General features: G+C 46.3%; 1 protein-coding gene and 1 long non-coding RNA gene across 4 annotated transcripts in view; one reads left to right on the top strand and one right to left on the bottom strand.

Annotated features, from left to right (window-relative positions):
- Positions 1–1,337: 1,337 nt before the first annotated feature.
- On the top strand, positions 1,338–14,276 carry LOC120398552. Of its 3 annotated transcripts, none has more exons than XR_005594525.1 (3): positions 1,338–1,383; positions 1,792–1,877; positions 13,941–14,276. It is a non-coding gene; the product is annotated as an uncharacterized LOC120398552 (long non-coding RNA). The 3 variants fall into 3 exon arrangements; XR_005594524.1 differs by lacking the exon at positions 13,941–14,276 and adding an exon at positions 5,633–5,892 and having other exon boundaries at positions 1,339–1,383; XR_005594526.1 differs by having other exon boundaries at positions 1,341–1,441.
- The window catches only part of LOC120398546 (ATP-dependent translocase ABCB1-like), an 81,962-nt gene continuing 69,085 nt past the window's right edge, over positions 7,960–20,836 (bottom strand). The window contains exons 28-30 of the mRNA XM_039526058.1: positions 10,020–10,166; positions 8,276–8,542; positions 7,960–7,994 (exon numbers count right to left, since the gene is read on the bottom strand). Coding sequence (XP_039381992.1) covers positions 8,345–8,542; positions 10,020–10,166 — 345 coding nt within the window. The 3' untranslated portion in view covers positions 7,960–7,994; positions 8,276–8,344. The remainder of the gene's footprint in view (positions 7,995–8,275; positions 8,543–10,019; positions 10,167–20,836) is intronic.

The raw sequence follows: 20,836 nt of genomic DNA, 5'->3' as shown, positions 1-20,836 counted from the left end.
ACCTTTTGTACTTCCTGTCATGCCCACTGACTTCCGGCTGGAGGGTTGAGCGTGGAGTGACTCTGCCCACCAGGGTTCAGCGCGAGGCCCCTCCCCATCTGGGTCTGTGGGTGGCTAATCCTCCTCCTCGGTCAGTTGAGAGTGATATGTTTTTGTTTTAGGATATAAATGGTACAAGACTTCCACTTCAGAAAATTTGTTGTAAATCTAATAACAGCTGGTTTTGCACTGCCATGGACCTCCTAGAGAGACTGAATAATTTTTGAAAAATTAAGAACCTCAGCAAAAAGGAATAGATCTGCAAATTTTGAACAGTGCTTCAGAAGAGCTGCAAAATTAAATCCGGAATTTATCTAGTTCATTGGAATTAGTAGCAAGCAATATTCCTGCTTATGAAAAAATGAAATCATCTGAAAGCAAATGGAAGGAGTTATGTGAGGAAGCTGAAAACATAGCCAAGGAACCTGAAATTGCCTTTTCCCCTCAGGCAGTAGCAAAAGTTGACCTCAGCACTGCAAACCAGCAAGGCCACAAAGAACAAACAAAATATACTCCAAGCTGGCACAGCTCTTTGTTTCTGGCACACAGGATAAGTTGTCTGCATATAATGTTCTGAAGAGCGGTCAACAAAATATAAAAACCGGTTTCTACTATCCTGTGCTGGATGAATTCTTGCTGAGCTTGGCAGATGATTCACCTCTAACTCTAGTTAGTTGTCTGATTTTTTTACATTTTATACTTCAAAAAAATCCAAGCATTTATAGTGGCCTAAGTGGCTCCTGGGCCCTTACTCAAAGTTGGGCTCCCCCCACCTCCACTGAAATCTGAAATGTCACCCTGCAGCAGATTGCCACTTCAGTAAAAATTGCTTAGAATGGAGTTAATAGTGCCAACACTGACATGGTCGGTAAAGCTGTATTCTAGTCTAAAATCTGGAATATTGATAAAATATATGTTCTGAAAAAGAACTAATTTGACAACAGTTAACCACATATGAACAAAAAGACTATACTTCCACTACAGTCAATTCAATTTTTAATCTTTCCAGAATAAAAATCAGTTTTTGTAGGGTGACCAGATGCCCCAATTTTATGGGGACACTCTCGATTTTTGGGTCTTTTTCTTATAGAGGCTCCTATTACCCACCACTGCCTGTCCCAACTTTTCACATTTGCTATCTGGTCCCCCTAGTTTTATTTGGGAATACTACTGCACTTCCAGAATGGAGTAACTATTCCAGAATAAGGTGATTTTTATTCTAGAATGCAGTGTTCATGCAGGGAACTGTTCCGGAATAGCTATTGCAGAACAGCTTATTCCCATCAATTACTCCACGCTGACAAACAAGCCCTCAGGCAAACTGAGTAAGGGTTGTACAACCAGGTGCTTAATGATCATCCTTGAAATAATAACACGATGTACTTGCAGTTTCCTCTATGGTGTATGTTTCATGTAATATCAATATTTTTATTGTAAATAATGAGTGAATGAGACCATTGACTGTGGTATTTAACAAAGAAAATAGAAGTGGGTAGAGACCTTAGGAGTCATTCTTGAAAGTTTGGGTTTTTCTTTGAATGAATCAGCCCCAAAATAATATAGTATGTTGAAAGTCCAAAAGAGAAAGAATAAGAGGAGCGTTCACAAAATCTCATTGAAAAATGGCTCAGGACTGTATTATTCTTAGTTATTTTGGATTCTACCTTACACCCAATAAGGGAGGCACAATTGGGACCAAAATACCTATGTCTTTCATTGTTACATGAAGTTACAGGTCCATTTCTACTGCAGTGCCCCAGAATTCAACATTCAGAGACATCACAGCTACCAGCACTTCTAAGGCTGCAAGAGAATGGATCCACCTTGCAGGTGCTAAGGTAAGATGACGATTTTTAAAAATATTTTTTAAAACCTATTATTTGCATCTGGATATTTTTCTTCATATGTCAAAACATGTTTTAAAAATCTGACACTGGTGTACCGCAGAGAGTAGCGGCTCTAAAAGTGTGGTGACTGTCTATTCGGTGAATGTGATACACTCTACAATTTGCAAGGTGAATTTACATTCGGAGAAGTCACTTGGTTTATTCAGTCAATGCTCCCACAAATTCAAAGAGAGATTATTACAAATTCCGAAACCTGTTAACCATTTGGAAGCATGGTAACCAGACTCCTGGTGTGGATCTCCCTGCCAGAGGTGAGAAGCCCGGGCTCTCAGCCCCCCACAGTGCCCCTCTTCAGTCGGTGGAAGTGCTCCTGGTGAGGACATGCAGCTTTGACAGAAGGAAGGTAGTGTGGACATCAGCCACCACAGTAATTACTTCAGTGGCTGTAAGGCCTGGTCTACACTCCACGTTTATACCGAATTTAGCAGCATTAAACCGAATTTACCCTGCACCCGTCCATACAACGAAGCCCTTTATATTGATATAAAGGATTCTTAATACCGTTATCTGTAATCCTCCCCAACGAGGGGAGTAGCGCTGAAATTGGTATTGCCATGTTGGATTAGGGTAAGCATGGCCAAAATTCGACGGTATTGGCCTCCAGGCGCTATCCTACAGTGCACCATTGTGACCGCTCTGGACAGCAATCTGAACTTGGATGCACTGGCTGGGTAGACAGGAAAAGCCCCGCGAACTTTTGAATTTCATTTTTTGTTTGCCCAGCGTGGAGCGCCGATCAGCACGGGTGACCGTGCAGTCCCAAATCCAAAAAGAGCTCCAGCACGGACCGTACGGGAGATACTGGATCTGATTGCTGTATGGGGAGACAAATCTGTTCTATCAAAGCTCCGTTCCAGAAGATGAAATGCCAAAGCATTTGAAAAAATCTCCAGGCTATGATAGACAGAGGCCACAGCAGGGACTCAACACAGTGCAGCGTGACAAGCGTAACGGAAAGCCAAAGAATCAAATGGACGCTCATGGAGGGAGGGAGGGGGAACTGAGGACTCGAGCTATCCCACAGTTCCTGCAGTCTCCAAAAAGCAGTTGCATTCTTGGCTGAGCTCCCAATGCCTGAAGGGTCAAAAACATTGTCCCGGGTGGTTCAGGGTATATGTCGTCAATTTACCCCCCTCCCTCCCCGTGAAAGAAAAGGGAAACAATCGTTTCTCGCCTTTTTTCAATGTCACCGCATGTCTACTGGATGCTGCTGGTAGACGGGGTGCTGCAGCGCTAAACAGCAGCATCCCCTCCCCTCCCTGATGGCAGACGGTCCAATAGGACTGATAACCGTCGTCATCATCCCATGAGTGCACCTGGCTGGCCTCGTTGAGGTTGGCCAGGGGCACCTGGGCAAAAATGGGAATGACTCCCGGTCATTCCCTTCTTTAAGCTTTGTCTCCTGGAGATTCAGTCCTGGCTGGAATACCATAGCAGCTGGAGGCTGTGCTTCTCTCCCCCGCCCCCTTTCATGTCTAATGGGAGATTCTGTCCTGCCTGGACTATCATAGCAGCGGGAGGCTGCACTCCTCTCCCCCTCCACCCTTTAATGAGTAATGTAGATTCTGTCCTGCCTGGACTATCATAGCAGACACATGTCCATACATTCAACTAAACTAAACTGAGTCCTCCCTACAGAAACCAGGACTGTTCATGTGAGAGACAAGTCAAATTTGAACAATGTTAATGTTTAATGTAATATGTCTTTAGTATTCTATAAATACATTAGGAGAAAGAGGAACACACAGGAAAGTGTAGGTCCACTGCTTAGCAGGGAAAGAGAGTTAATAACAGATGACCTCAAGAAGCCTTGAGAAGTTTAATGCCTGTTTTGCTTCAGTCTTCTCTAAAAAGGGTAACTGTGACCAGAGGCTTAACATAATTAATATTAACAACCGGGGGGAAGGAACACAAGCCAGAATAGTGAAAGAACAGGTTAAAGACTATTTAGAGAGGTCAGATGTATTCAAGTCAGCAGAGCCTGATGAAATTCACCCTAGGATATACTTAAGGGACTAACTGAAGCATCTAGGAACCCTGAGCAATGTCTTCAAGAACTCATGGACAATGGGTGAGTTCCTAGAGGGCTGGAGAGGGCAAACATAGTACCTAGCTCTAAAAGGGGAACAAAGAGGACCTGGAGAATTACAGATCAGTGACCCTAACTTTGATACATAGAAAAATACTAGAACAAATTATTTAACAATCACTTTGTAAGCATCTGGAAGATAATAGGGTGATAAGTAATAGTCTGCATGGATTTGCTAAGAGAACAATCATATCAGGCCAACCTAATTTTCTTTTTTGACAAGATTACTGGCCTACTGAATAGGGAGGAAGCAGTAAATATAATTAATCTTGATTATAGTAAGGCTTTTGACACTGTCCCATATGACAGTCTGATAAGCAAACTAGGGAAATGTGGGCTCTATGACATTACTATAAGGCAGATGCGGAATTGATTGAAAAAAAACAAACTCAAAAAGTAATTATCAATGGTTCACAGTCAAACTGAGAGGATTTATCTAACACAGGAGAGGATTTATCTGTACTGGGGTCAGTACAATTCAACATTTTAGTTAACAACATGGATAATGGAATGGAGAGTATGCTTATAACATTTGTGAATGACACCAAGCTGAGAAGGGTTGCAAGCACTTTGAAGGACAAGATAAGAATTCAAAACGACCTTGACAAATTGGAGAACTGATCTGAAATCAACAAGATGAAATTCAATAAAGACAAGTGGAAAGTCACTTACAAAGGAAAAATCAAATATACAACTCCACAATGTAAAGGCAGCCATACTACGGAAAAGGATCTGAGAGTTATAGTGGATCACAAATTGAATATGAGCCAACAATTTCTTCCAGTTAGGAAAAAAAACCACACAGTTTCTTGCAGCCCCAGAGGCCCCATGGAGTCAGCGCCTATGATCGGCTGTGACTACTAGAGACTATGGATGGTTTAGTGACTAGGAACTCTACCTGGGATTTAGAAGACCTGGGTTTAAGTCCCTGCTCTGTTACAGACTTCCTGTGTGATCTTGGGCCAGGCACTTGGCCTCTCTGTGTCACAGGTCCCCACTTATAAAATGCAGATAACACCACCTCCCTACCTCACAGAGGTTGTGACGCTAAGCACTGCAGTCTTTACACACTGATATAATAATCTTAGAACAAAGTATGTCTTGTGAGATCATTTGAAAGCTAATTAATCCTGATCATTAACATTCTTGTGTGATGTGTGTCTGCAATGTGTATTAAGAGTTATGAATATATTCTGGAATTATGGTTAAAGTGTGTCAGGGGAGTTTACAGCAAGACAGCAGAGGGAGGAGATGGCAGGAAATAGAACAATTTGCATTTCAGCAAACACAATTGAGGGAAGAACGAGCTCCATGTTGCCTTCCTCACAACCTGAACAAACTTCACTTTGAGGGGTAACCTTCACAAGAATCCATTTTAAAGGTTTGCTGGTGTAGAAACATAGGCGGTGGAACCTCAAGTAATAAGCAATTGAATCAATGGCTTGTATACAATATTACTGTATTATAAGACTGTATAGACTAAGGTCTTTTCTGAAAGCTAATGACACACTAGTAATAATATCATTCTGAAATGTATCTATTACCGCTATCTAAGGACATATGGATACTTAATGATGTTATGTTTTAAATTCTGCAGGCAAACAGGGAGAAACAGTTTCCCTCCCATACAGGAGAGGAGGCAACTATTTACCTGTCTCCTGTGTAAATTAAGCATGCTGGAATCAAAACAATGGAAACTCCAGTTACATATAGGGGGATGGGAAGCCCATAGGAAGCAAAGAACAACATGAGGTCATCCTGCTTCTTGAAACAAAGTCACTGAACTTTGGAAGATATGAGCATAGAAAGAAGCCTTCTTTGGCATCCATCACTAGACACACAAAGGAACCGAGCTCTTGCAAGCTAAGAAAGAGGGGTCCTTCAACCAAGGGTGGGGAGGGGGTGAAGTCTTTGGAACTGAATATAGATGAGAAACCTGCTTTGGAAAAGATCTTTCAGCCTAAGAAGACAAGGAAAGCCAGCACCTTGTACTTTTGTGGAAGGTCCTGATTGAAGGAAAGTCAGCCATGGCTGGGAAGAAGAATGAGAAACCATCTTGAACAAAGCCTGTAACTTGCTAGATTAAGGTTTAGACTTTTAGAAGCATGTTTTCACTTTGATTTGCTGCTAACCCTTTCTAACTTTATTCCTTTTAGTTGGCATTGGCATTTAGGCTGCTGGAAGTCTGAGTGGGGCTGTGGGATGGTAGACAGGGTGCTGGGGTCAGAGCTGATGAGTTAGGGTTGCCTAGTGCACAGACACTTCAGGGTGTGACCTGCATGCTTGTAGGCTGGTTGTGAGCATCCCAGAATGGGAACTACAGTAGCAAAACACTATAAGGTACCCAGGGTTGTAGGACGCATGGTGACAACCTCTCTCTGGTCAGCATAGCACCCCAGATTCCATCTCAGAGGTGGTGTGAAGATAAATAAATTAAAGTTTGTGAAGCAATCAGGTACTATGGTAATGTGGGTCCTATAAGCATCTTAGACTATTGTGATTAATAATATAAAATAACTTGCCTCTACAGCTACTTTGTACTTCCCTGTTTGTCTATTTAGTCATCTGGCGTATATTGTCAGACTGTGCTCTCTGGGGCAGGGCGTCTCTGTGTTATTTGTTAGTACAATGGGGCCCTCATCCCTCTCGGAGGTCCATAGTCTTTACCATGATAGAAATAGTAAATAATAACAGGAACCAATGAAATTTTTTTTAGTAGCTCATCAGACTACTGGAGTCTATACATGGCTCATTTGATGGGGTTAATTTGGCCTCGGCTCTCCAGTGAGGTAGCAATACTTTTTGGATGGGGAAACTGAAGCACAGAGGTTAATGGATTTTGTGGGCATTACACAACATAGCAGTAGTCCTTTCCTCACCTTCACTCAGCTTTTTTTTTTTAAATGTCTCCCTAACATTGACTTCATACGACATGCAGCACAGTTTTTCAGTGTCCTTTTGGTGTGTCAGATACACTGTTCTCGGCTTTTTCAAAACTACCTTATCTTACCAACCACTTCCAGAAATCAAAAGCATTATCTGAATTACTGCCAGATGTTGCCTTGAATATTTATAGGTTCATGTTAAATATTTTCAGCAGGTAAAAAACCCATCCACTAGGAATGGGTGTGTTGAAGGACCCATCTTTCTTAGCTTGCAAGAGCTCGGTTCCCTTGTGTATTTAGTGATGGATGCCAAAGATGGCTTCTGTCTATGCTCATATCTTCCAAAGTTCAATGGGAATGGCAGGGGTATAGTTCAGTGGTTTGAGCATTGGCCTCCTAAACCCAGGGTTTTGGGCTCAATCCTTGAGGGGGCCCTTTAGGGATCTGGGGCAAAAATCTGTCTGGGGATTGGTCCTGCTTTGAGCAGTAGGTTGGACTAGATGACTTCCTGAGGTCCCCTCCAACCCTGATATTCTGTGATTAACCACGAGATCTTGCATGATCTGAAAAATAAAAAGGAGTCATATAAAAAATGGAAACTAGGACAGATTACAAAGGATGAATATAGGCAAACAACATAGGAATGCAGGGGCAAGGTTAGAAAGACAAAAGCACAAAATGAGCTCAAACTAGCTATGGGAATAAAGGGAAACAAGAAATCTTTTTGTCAATACATTAGAAGCAAGAGGAAGACCAAGGACAGGGTAGGGCCACTGCTTAGTGAGGAGAGAGAAACAGTAACATGAAACTTAGAAATGGCAGAGATGCTTAATGACTTCTTTGTTTCGGTCTTCACCGAGAAGTCTGAAGGAATGCCTAACATAGTGAATGCTTATGGGAAGGGGGTAGATTTAGAAGATAAAATAAAAAAAGAACAATTAACCAACACGCCCCAAAGGATTTTACCAATAGGATTAAGTAACACTAAAGCTGTGAGACAACGAAGAAATTAATGTCTCTGCTCTGTTTTTTACTATGTGTTTTAAACCTGCAGACATCTCAGTAAGGATGCACCTCATTCAAGGGTGGCCCTAGCCATTTCGCCGCCCCAAGCACGGCGGCACACCGCGGGGGGCGCTGTGCCGGTCGCTGGTCCCATGAGTCTGGTGGACCTCCCGCCGGCGGGCCTGCGGATGCTCCACCGGAGCCGCTGGACCAGCGGACCCTCCACAGGCACGCCTGCGGGAGGTCCACCGGAGCTGCCTGCCACCCTCCCGGCGACCGGCAGAGCGTCCCCCACGGCATGCCGCCCCAAGCATGCGCTTGGCGTGCTGGGGCCTGGAGCTGCCCCTGACCTCATTAATATTATTTATCTGTGGGTTGTGTGTGTATTTATATAAATAGATTAGTTTGTAACATTAATGTTAATGAGAAACTTGTGCATTTACAAGTGCATAGTAATGTCCTTCCTTTGCCAGCAGCTGGCTGTGAGTCCCTTGTTCCACTACTTTTCCATTATGAATCACTGCTATGACATCAGCGTTTTGGACGGTCGTCAAGCGGTGAGCAATAATAATGCAGGTTCGACCCTTCCTGGCATCGTCCAAGGCTTTCTGGACAATCTGTAGACAGATGCAGTGAAAAACTTGTTATTACTTGGAGAATCTTCCCTTTCATAGGTAACACCTTTGCCTTTATAGTTCACATTATCACTTGGGTGTTCCTCACTGGGGTTTAGGAGTCAGGACTTCCCATGCATGAAGGAGGCCTCAAACACAGGGGCCTGATATTACAACCTTTATTTGTGTGAGTAATTCCACTGAAGTCATTGAGACTACTCTCATGAACAAAGGCTAGCAGAATGAGGTCCATAAGGATCTAGTTTGGACCAACATAACTAATTTGCAGAGGTGTAATGAATTGTCTGTGATAGCGGCTGCTTACCAAATGTGTGTGTTATATTTGATACTGCATGCTGTCTGTTTCCAACTACACGTCAAATTTAGAGAAACTAACCACCTCTGTCCTCCCCGCCATATGCACTTGTCCAGGTGTTTGTCAGTTAGACATGCACAGTACTTAGATCAGTTTGGAGAAAGCAGACCAGCCAAATACATAGACATGACTAAAACTTGCATGTTCATTGATAGTACCAGCAATGCCAGACACTTCTTGTTAGCCATAAAAATCCAAAATTCAGGATCCTGACATCTGGCTCACAACTGGATGGTGGTTTGCATCGCCATCCAAATGAACAGTTTATTCGTCCCTATGGAGTCTGCCCCCTCTCCTGGAGATGGTGGATGCAGTGAGAAAGCTCAGCCAGCTGAGCAGCAGAGGATAGCTTAATTACTCTCTCTTCGCTGCAGAACATCTCCTGAGAGGTAGGAGGTGTTGCTGAAGCCTTTTTTCCAAGCCAGCTGCTCCTGCATGTCACCTCTTACCCTCTGAATGCAGATAGATCAAAGGACTGGGAAGCGGACAGAGGCTTCTTCATTGTTCCATTCTGTCCTGACAGCCAGCAGTTCTACTGGCAGAGTGGATCCCTCTCGGTTTCTGTAGCAACACCTGTTCCCCCAGACAGAGCAGGAAATAGTGCAGAAAGAGACCCACTTTGCTGCTAGTGCTGCTGGCTGAAGGAAAGAGGAAGGAGCTGGTGACTTTCCTTACAAGGCCTCCTCTAGTAGATCACAGTCTACTGTTTGAAGACACCTGTCTCAAACTCAACGTTGCTAATTATGAATGGGATTTTCCAAAGTGCTCAGCATTGGTCTAACTGTGAAACCATTAAAAAAGTCCCATTGACTTCATAACTGACTTTGAAGGAACTTAGGCAGGCCAAAAATGAGGAGTTCTGAAAATCCCACTTTGTCTCCAGCCCCAAGTGTTGCTGACTACCATCAGCTCCCAATTTAGACAGCAGGAGTTGAAGGCACTCTACACCTTGCAAAAGCAGGCCGTAGACAGAGAGGGAGCTAAGGGTTGTTCTGTGGAACTTTCAAAATTGTATTGTAGATGGAGCGCCTGTGTTCTTGCAGTGAAGCATTCGAACCCCGTAATTTTGTGTGTATTACAAATGGTAGAATGCATATTACTAACCTTTTCACTTTCCGTGTCAAGAGCAGATGTGGCTTCATCCAGAAGCAGAACTGCTGGCTTACGAACTAGAGCACGAGCAATTGCTATTCTTTGTTTCTGACCTCCAGAAAGTTGTGCTCCTTTGTCACCCACTCGGGTATTATACTTCTGTATAAGTATATATTCATTGTGAAGGAAAGTGAGAAACAGAAAGTTATAGTTTTAAAGCAGATAATGTACTATATTAAGCATTTCCATTGTGAAAGAAAAAATAATAATGTAATTGTTTTTAATAAAAAATAAGATGTTATAATTTTTTATTAAGCGTTTGAATCAAAATGCTTTTCTATAGCTACACGTATTGATAACTGCTCTGTAAAGAAAATTCATTTCAGCATTAGAAAAAGATTAACTCCCAAGTGGTGCAGCCACTGATGTGTCTAGTCAAAGACACCTGTACTTAAAACATATAGATTTCAAGAGACTTTTATAATTTCAAGGTCCTTGAGACCAATACTCAGGAGGTGATCATTTATTTCTCATACATCCAAAACTTTCTTCTAAGTACATTTTCAAAAAACTAGGTGGTAATGAAAAAAAAATTGTTTTTTTTAATTTTCAATTGTCATTTTCAATTCCATGCAATTCTACAGGAAGCCCGATTTCCTTGGGTTTTTCCAAGGTCTTTCTCCACTTTAAGAACTAAGTCCATGGCAAAAAACGGTTTCTTACCTTTCTGTAACTGTTGTTCTTCAAGGAGTGTTGCTCATATCAATTCCAGTTAGGTGACTCCCAAGCCTTAACTCAAAGGTGGGGTCGGAGTCGCAGATTGGAGGCTCGCTCTGCCAAAGGCTGCATCGTCCTGAGATGGCATTGTGGGACGTGAAGGTGTGAACGGAGGCCCAGGTGGTGGCTCTGCAGATTTCCTGGAGCATAATGTGAGCCAGAAAAGGAGCTGATGACACCTGAGCCCTCGTGGAGTGAGCCGTGACAGCAGGTGGAGGGACATTTGCCAAGTTGTAGCAAGCACGGATACAGCCGGTGATCCAAGAAGTAATTCGCTGAGAGGAAACCGGAGTGCCTTTCATCTGCTCCACGATGGTGACAAATAACTGAGTTGTTTTACGGAAGGGCTTTGTTTGGTCTATAGAGTGCCCTTCTAACATCCAGGGAATGGAGATGCTGTTCCCGAAGATCAGCATGCGGTTTGGGGTAGAAGATATCCTGGCTTACATGGAAGTGGAACACCACTTTTGGCAGAAAGGCCGGATGAGGCCTTAGTTGAACCTTATCTTTTTGAGAAATGGTATAGGACAGATCACAGGTGAGAGCCCGTAGTTCAGACACCCGACGTGCGGAAGTGATGGCCACTAGGAAGGCGACTTTCCAGGAGAGATAGAGAAGTGAACAGGTGGCCAGTGGCTCGAAAGGAGGGCCCATAAGGTAGGAGAGGACCAAGTTCAGGTACCATGCAGGCACAGGTGGCTTCACTGGAGGATGAATTTTTTCCAGGCGTTTGAGGAAACATCGCACGACGGGGTGTGTAAACACAGAGCGCCCTGCCGCGCCTGGGTGGAACGCAGAGATGGCTGCGAGGTGAACCTTAAGGGATCCAAAAGCTAGGTGCTGGTCCTTTAAGAACATCAGGTAGTCCAAAATGCAAGGGATTGAAGCCTGGAGCGGAAGCACCTGTCTCTGAGCACACCAGCTGGAAAACCTCTTCCACTTAGCCTCGTAGGTAAGTCTAGTCGACAGCTTGTGGCTTTCGAGGAGCACCCACCTCACTGAGTTCTAACAGGCACGTTTGGCCTGGTTCAGCCATGGATCCTCCAGGCCATGAGGTGGAGCGACGGAAGGTTCGGGTGCAGGAGATGACGGTGGTTCTGGGAGATGAGGTCAGGGTTGAGAGGAAGGCGTAGGGGAGCTCGAACTGACAAGTCCAGCAGGATCGAGTAACCAACACTGGCGCAGCCAGGCAGGGGCTACCAGTATGACATCCGCCCTGTCCCGGCAGACTTTGAGGAGCACCTTGTGAACGAGCGGGAACGGTGGGAAGGCATAAAACAACTGGCTCAACCATGTGATCTGGAAGGCATCCACTATCGAGCCCGGGCTGTGACCTCGAAAGGGGCAGAAGGTTGGGCACTTCCTGTTGGTCCATGAAGCGAACAAGTCAACTCGGGAAAACCCCCAGGTGCGGAAAACGGAGTGAATGATGTCCGGCCATATCGACCACTCGTGTGTGAGAAAACGCTTACTTAAGCTGTCAGCCAGTATGTTTTGGACACCCGGCAGGTACGAGGCCTGAAGGGTGAAGGAGTGGGCTAAGCAGAAGTCCCACAGAAGGAGGGCTTCTTGGCAGAGCGGCAATTACCGGGATCCACCTTGCTTGTTCAGGTAGAACATGGCCGTGGTGTTGTCCATTAGGACTGCTACGCAGCGCCCTTGTAAGTGAGGAGAGAAGGATTGGCACGCAAGGCAAATCGCCCTGAGCTCTTTGATATTGATGTGCAACGACAGCTCGCTTTCGTGCCATAAGCCCTGCATTGTCAGGCTCCCAAGGTGGCCCCCCCCATCCCAGGGCAGATGCATCTGTTACCAGGGTCAAGGTGGGTTGAGGGGGGTGGAACAAGACCCCAGCACCCACCCTCTGAGGATCCAGGCACCATCGGAGGGAGTCGAGTGTGCACTTCGAGACCATAAGGACCATTTCCAGGCTGTTGCATCCCGGTTGATAAGCGGACGCCAACCACGTTTGTAGAGGCCTGAGCCTCAGCCTGGCATGTTGTACCACGTAGGTACAGGATGCCATGTGACCCAGCAATCTGAGGTACTGTCTTGCTGTGGTGGTGGGAAATTTGCAGAGGCTGGTAATTATGCTTGCCATAGCCAAGCGCTGTGCCTCCTGAAGGAAAGCCCTTGCCTGGTTTGTGTCCAGGACCACACCTATAAACTCTATTGTTTGAGTAGGGGAGAGGACGTTCAGCATGAGTGAACATGTCCGTGGCCCATTGTACCTGAGACTGGACATGTTGATGAGACTGACCCCGTAGAGCCAGTCATCGAGGTATGGGAAGACGAGCACGTGATGACAGCGAAGGAAGGCTGCCACGACCACCATGCACTTCGTAAAGACATGAGGGGCTGTGCAGAGGCCAAATGGAAGGTCCGTGAACTGATAGTGCATGTTGTTCACCATGAAGCGGAGGAAACATCTGTGAGATGGAATAATCAAAATGTAAAAGTACACGTCTTTCATATCAAGGGTGACATACCAGTCTCCCGGATCCAGCGAGGGAATGATAGTGGCTAAGGAAACATTATGGAACTTCAGGTTGACGATGTGCTTGTTGAGCTCCCTGAGGTCCAGAATGGGCCATAGGCCTCCTTTTTCCTTGGAGACAAGGAAATAACGGGAGTAGAAACCCTTGCCCCATAGCTCCTGAGGCACTTCCTCCACTGCCCCTAGGGCAAGGAGGGATTGTACCTCCTGGACGAGGAGTTGCTCGTGAGAAGGATCCCTGAAGAGGGACGGGGAAGGAGGGTGGGAGGGCGGGATGGAATGGAAATGGATAGAATATCCCATCTGCACCATGCGGCAGACCCAATGGTTCAAGGTAATATGGGACCAGGCATGGTAGAAATGGGATAGACGGTTCAGGAACATGTAACTGTCCGGGATGAGAGCTGGTAGTCCGTCCAAAGGCGTACCTTCAAAATGGGTGCTTAGGGCCCGGGGGAGGCTTAGACTGTCCTTGACCCTGTCTAGAGGGGGGGGAAGATGGTCTATGTTGGGAGTATCTGTTTCTCCGACGAGAAAAGTCCTACCTCAGTCTAGGCGGGAAGGCACACTGCTGGGTGGTCTGGGGTTTAAATGGCTTTCGTTGGTTAGCCGGGGTATGCATACCTAAAGATTTGATAGTGTTTCTCGTATCCTTTAAGGTATGCAAGCGGGAATCAGTTTGCTCTGCAAACAAGCCCTGACCATCAAAGGGGAGATCTTGGATGGTGCTTTGGACCTCCTGCAGGAGACCCGAGTATTGCAGCTAGGCATTCCGTTGCATGGCAATGCTAGAAGCCAGAGTGCACGCAGCCGCTTCCGCAGCATCGAGGGAAACCTGGAGGGAGGTCCGGGCCACCAATTTACCTTCCTCAGCAATGGCCCTGAGTTCCGTACGGGCCTCCGTTGGGAGATCTTGGAATTTAAGGACAGAAGACCAAGAGTTAAAGTTGTATCTACTGAGGATCACCAACTGGTTAGTGATCCTAAGTGAGAGACCCCCAGTAGAATAAACCTTTCTCCCAAAAAGGTCCAGGCGTTTAGCGTCCTTTGATTTGGGCACAGGCCCTTGCTGGCCTTGTCTTTCTCTGGCGTTTATCGCATCTACCATGAGTAAGCATGGGACGGAGTGAGTGAAAAAGTACTTGTAGCCCCTGGTGGGAACAAAGTATTTCCTTTCTACCCCCTTGGCTGTGGGAGGGATAGAGGGAGAGGTTTGCCAGAGATACTTGGCATTACTTTGAATAGTCTTGTTCATGGGGAGGGCCACCCTGGAAGGTCTTTTGGGGCCTAAAATGTCCACCATAGGGTCCTCCTCCTCCACAACCTCCTCAGCTTGAGGTTCATATTAAGGGCCATGCGCCAAGCAATTCTTGAGGATCTTAAAGTCCACTGGAGGTGGACCAAACATGGATGTGCCAGCCATGGCCTCATCAGGGGAGGACGAAGACGACTCCACCAGGAGAGCCGGGGCAGAAACAGCTTCTTGGTCAGCCGCAGGTATCTCCTCTTGGGCCCCTGGGGTACCACTACCATGGGTGCTGACTCCACGGGTTGGTCCGGGGGAGGGCGGCTGAGGGTTGCCTCGGGAGGATGGGTGTCCGAGCGTGACAACAGACAGGCCCCTGGGGGGGCACCTTAGGCCTGATGATAAGCCCAGAGGGTCCAGAATTGCCACTGAGGCTGCCAATTAGGCACTGGGGGGTCTTGTCCGAGGTTTTGCGGGCCTTACTTGGTAATGTCTGAAGCCCCTGAAGCTCTCCCTGACCTGCTGGAGGGGGATTGGGACCGTGACAGCCAAGGAGGGGTGGTGCGTGAGTGGAGTAAAGAGGGCACTAAGTCCCTGGGTAACGGAAGGTCATGCGGTGATCGGTGCTGTGAGGCTAATCGTGATGAAAAGCAGTGCCACGAGGAAGAGCAGTGCCACACTGGTGACCAGTGCCGCTTGGGTGACCGGTGCCGCTCGGGTGACCGGTGCCATGATGGAGAGCGGCAGCGGGCCGGGGACTGGTGCCGTGGCAACAGTCGACTCGGGGATCAGTGTCCCATGTGGAGACAGTCCAAATGGTGCCGCAAGGTCGCTGAGCGAGACCCGGACCTCGAACGGGACCACGTTCCAGCAGTCAACCGTGACCTTGAGCGGGAACAGCTCCGAGGGTCGGGGCTGCAAGACCAGTGCCGCGAGTCTAACCAGTATCGTGAGTAAGACTGGTACCTGGGGTGGTGCCAGGACTCGGAACGATGCCAGGACCCTGAGCAGCATGGAGATGCTGGTCTAGGGGCAGACAGTCCAAACATTGCCAGCTTGCCCTTCGATGGTACCAGAACTCAGGCTAGGGCCGGTGCTGGGGCCAGGGGTACCGGGGCTGTCACTTCGATGAGCCCTCTAGTGGCCTCGAAGGTATCCGGAGTGCAAGGCAATGTAATCTCCTCCACTTGAATGGTACCCTGTGCTGAGCTGGCATTTTGCTCGGTTGGGGCCGGAACAACTGCTTCAACCCTAACGATGGGTCCTCCCAGGGCTTGCTTCTTTCCGGCAAGGTGCCGAGGTGGGTGTTTCTGGGGCCCGGGAGATCATCGGTCCCAAGGTGGGCATGGGATCTTCTGTGGTGCCTGAATCGGCAGTTCTGGGGGAGCACTGCGCACCGAGGCGCTTGGGCCCACGTCTTGAGAGAGCCACAATGCAGACTCCATGAAGCGTTGCTAGAGTCGAATTTCCCTCTCTTTTCTTGTCCATGGCTTGAAACCCTTACAGATTCTACACTTGTCAGCCTGATGGCCCTTGCCCAGACTCCTAAGGCAGGAGTCGTGGGGATCACCAATAGGCATGGGCTTATTGCAAGAATTGCAAGGCTTGAAACCCTGGGACGGCATGCCCCAGGGTCCCGCAGGGCAGTTGATGAGAGCTAAACTGCCCTCAATGACTGAACTATGCTTAACACTACAGAGAAAAACACTTAACACTAACTATTAACAATTAACTAACAACAATTGTGATAAGCTAGGAATTAGTGGAGCACTTGAGAAACCAAGAGACTACTGTTCCAACAACCATCACAGGCAGTAAGAAAGAACTGAAGGGGGGTCGGGCCGGCAGGGTCTTATACAGAACGCCATATCGGCACCACTCCAGGGGGCTCCCCAGATGGCCCGACGGGTAGCTGCTAGGGAAAAAGTTTCCGAGTTCTATGCATGCGGCGCGCACACACACCTAACTGGAATTGATATGAGCAATCACTCAAAGAAGAACATAAAGGTTAAAAGAACAGGAGTACTTGTGGCACCTTAAAGACTAATGAATTTATTTTATCATGAGCTTTCGTGAGTTGCAGCTCACTTCTTCGGATGCATAGAATGGAACACACAGACAGGGGAAATTTATACATACAGAGAACATGAAAAAGTGGAAGTATGCATACCAACAGGCAGAGTCTAATCAATTGAGATGAGCTATCGTTAGCAGGAGGAAAAAAAACTTTTTGAAGTGATAATTAAGATGGCCTATAGAAGGTGTGAGGAGAACTTAACATAGGGAAATAGATTCAATTGGTGTAATGACCCAACCATTCCCAGTCTTTGTTTAGGCCACAGTTAATAGTATCTAGTTTGCATATTAATTCAAGTCCAGCAGTTTCTCTTTGGAGTCTGTTTTTGAAGTTTTTTTGTTGCAAAATTGCCACCTTCAAGTTTGTCACTGAGTGGTTAGAGAGGTTGAAGTGTTCTCCCACTGGTTTTTGAATGTTATGATTCCCGATGTCAGATTTGTGTCCATTTATTCTTTTGCGTAGAGACTGTCCAGTTTGGCCAATGTACATGGCAGAGGGGCATTGCTGGCACATGCTGTCGTCATCATGAATAGGTCGGAATATGAACAAGAGGCTGCCAGGCAGCTCTCTAACTCCACATTCTACAAGCCATTACCCTCTGATCCCACTGATGATTACCAAAAGAAACTACACCATCTGCTCAAAAAACTCCCTGAGAAAGCACAGGAACAGATCTATACAGACACATGCCTGGAACCCCGACCAGGTGTATTCTATTTGCTACCCAAGATCCATAAACCTGGAAATCCTGGACGCCCCATCATCTCAAGCATTGGTACCTTAACAGCAGGATTGTCTGGCTATGTGGACTCTCTCCTCAGGCCCTATGCTACCAGCACTCCCAGCTATCTTCGAGACACTACTGACTTCCTGAGGAAACTACAATCCATCAGTGATCTTCCAGAAAACACCATTCTGGCCACTATGGATGTGGAAGCCCTCTACACTAACATTCCACACAAAGATGGACTACAAGCCATCAGGAACAGTATCCCGATAATATCACGGCTAACCTGGTGGCTGAACTTTGTGATTTTGTCCTCACCCACAACTATTTCACATTTGGGGACAATATATATCTTCAAGTCAGTGGCACTGCTATGGGTACCCGCATGGCCCCTCAGTATGCCAACATCTTTATGGCTGACTTAGAACAACGCTTCCTTAACTCTCGTTCCCTAACGCCCCTACTCTACTTGCGCTACATTGATGATATCTTCATCATCTGGACTCATGGAAAAGAAGCCCTCGAGGAATTCCACCGTGATTTTAACAATTTCCATCCCACCATCAACCTCAGCCTAGACCAATCCACACAAGCGGTCCATTTCCTAGACACTACTGTGCTAATAAACGATGGTCACATAAATACCACCCTATACCGGAAACCCACTAACCGCTATACTTACTTACATGCCTCCAGCTTCCATCCCGGACACACCACACGATCCATTGTCTACAGCCAAGCTCTAAGATACAACTGTATTTGCTCCAATCCCTCAGACAGAGATAAACACCTACAAGATCTCTATCAAGCATTCTTAAACCTACAATACCCACCTGCTGAAGTGAAAAAACAGATTGACAGAGCCAGAAGAGTACCCAGAAACCACCTACTACAGGACAGGCCTAAAAAAGAAAATAACAGAACACCACTAGCCATCACCTACAGCCCCCAACTAAAACCTCTCCAGCGCATAATCAAAGATTTACAACCTATCCTTAAAGATGATCCCTCACTCTCACAGATCTTGGGAGACAGGCCAGTCCTCGCTTATAGACAGCCTCCCAACCTGAAGCAAATACTCACCAGCAACCGCACACCATACAACATAAACACTAACCCAGGAACCTATCCTTGCAACAAAGCCCGATGCCAGCTCTGTCCACATATCCATTCAAGTGACACCATCATAGGACCTAATCACATCAGACACGCCATCAGGGGCTCATACACCTGCACATCTACCAACGTGATATATGCCATCATGTGCCAGCAATGCCCCTCTGCCATGTACATTGGCCAAACTGGACAGTCTCTACGCAAAAGAATAAATGGACACAAATCTGACATCAGGAATCATAACATTCAAAAACCAGTGGGAGAACACTTCAACCTCTCTAACCACTCAGTGACAGACTTGAAGGTGGCAATTTTGCAACAAAAAAACTTCATAAACAGACTCCAAAGAGAAACTGCTGAACTTGAATTAATATGCAAACTAGATACTATTAACTGTGGCCTAAACAAAGACTGGGAATGGTTGGGTCATTACACCAATTGAATCTATTTCCCTATGTTAAGTTCTCCTCACACCTTCTATGGGCCATCTTAATTATCACTTCAAAAAGTTTTTTTTCCCTCCTGCTAACGATAGCTCATCTCAATTGATTAGACTCTGCCTGTTGGTATGCATACTTCCACCTTTTCATGTTCTCTGTATGTATAAATTTCCCCTGTCTGTGTGTTCCATTCTATGCATCCGAAGAAGTGAGCTGCAGCTCACGAAAGCTCATGCTAAAATAAATTTGTTAGTCTTTAAGGTGCCACAAGTACTCCTGTTCTTTTTGCGGATACAGACTAACACGGCTGCTACTCTGAATCCTGATGTCAGATTTGTGTCCATTTATTCTTTTGCGTAGAGACTGTCCAGTTTGGCCAATATACATGGCAGAGGGGCATTGCTGGCACATGATGGCATATATCACGTTGGTAGATGTGCAGGTGTACGAGCCCCTGATGGCGTGTCTGATGTGATTAGGTCCTATGATGGTGTCACTTGAATGGATATGTGGACAGAGCTGGAATCGAGCTTTGTTGCAAGGATAGGTTCCTGGGTTAGTGTTTATGTTGTATGGTGTGCGGTTGCTGGTGAGTATTTGCTTCAGGTTGGGAGGCTGTCTATAAGCGAGGACTGGCCTGTCTCCCAAGATCTGTGAGAGTGAGGGATCATCTTTAAGGATAGGTTGTAAATCTTTGATGATGCGCTGGAGAGGTTTTAGTTGGTGGCTGTAGGTGATGGCTAGTGGTGTTCTGTTATTTTCTTTTTTAGGCCTGTCCTGTAGTAGGTGGCTTCTGGGTACTCTTCTGGCTCTGTCAGTCTGTTTTTTCACTTCAGCAGGTGGGTATTGTAGGTTTAAGAATGCTTGATAGAGATCTTGTAGGTGTTTATCTCTGTCTGAGGGATTGGAGCAAATACGCTTGTATCTTAGAGCTTGGCTGTAGACAATGGATCGTGTGGTGTGTCCGGGATGGAAGCTGGAGGCATGTAACTAAGTATAGCGGTCAGTGGGTTTCCGGTATAGGGTGGTATTTATGTGACCATCGTTTATTAGCACAGTAGTGTCTAGGAAATGGACCGCTTGTGTGGATTGGTCTAGGCTGAGGTTGATGGTGGGATGGAAATTGTTAAAATCACGGTGGAATTCCTCGAGGGCTTCTTTTCCATGAGTCCAGATGATGAAGATATCATCAATGTAGCGCAAGTAGAGTAGGGGCGTTAGGGAACGAGAGTTAAGGAAGCGTTGTTCTAAGTCAGCCATAAAGATGTTGGCATACTGAGGGGCCATGCGGGTACCCATAGCAGTGCCACTGACTTGAAGATATATATTGTCCCCAAATGTGAAATAGTTGTGGGTGAGGACAAAATCACAAAGTTCAGCCACCAGGTTAGCCGTGATATTATCGGGGATACTGTTCCTGATGGCTTGTAGTCCATCTTTGTGTGGAATGTTAGTGTAGAGGGCTTCCACATCCATAGTGGCCAGAATGGTGTTTTCTGGAAGATCACTGATGGATTGTAGTTTCCTCAGGAAGTCAGTAGTGTCTCGAAGATAGCTGGGAGTGCTGGTAGCATAGGGCCTGAGGAGAGAGTCCACATAGCCAGACAATCCTGCTGTTAAGGTACCAATGCTTGAGATGATGGGGCGTCCAGGATTTCCAGGTTTATGGATCTTGGGTAGCAAATAGAATACACCTGGTCGGGGTTCCAGGCATGTGTCTGTATAGATCTGTTCCTGTGCTTTCTCAGGGAGTTTTTTGAGCAGATGGTGTAGTTTCTTTTGGTAATCATCAGTGGGATCAGAGGGTAATGGCTTGTAGAATGTGGAGTTAGAGAGCTGCCTGGCAGCCTCTTGTTCATATTCCGACCTATTCATGATGACGACAGCATGTGCCAGCAATGCCCCTCTGCCATGTACATTGGCCAAACTGGACAGTCTCTACGCAAAAG

Source organism: Mauremys reevesii, linkage group 2 (genome assembly GCF_016161935.1).
Source record: "Mauremys reevesii isolate NIE-2019 linkage group 2, ASM1616193v1, whole genome shotgun sequence".
Taxonomy (NCBI): Eukaryota; Metazoa; Chordata; order Testudines; family Geoemydidae; genus Mauremys; species Mauremys reevesii.
The sequence above is the reverse complement of the archived record's forward strand: the minus strand, read 5'-3'. Positions and strand labels throughout refer to the sequence as shown.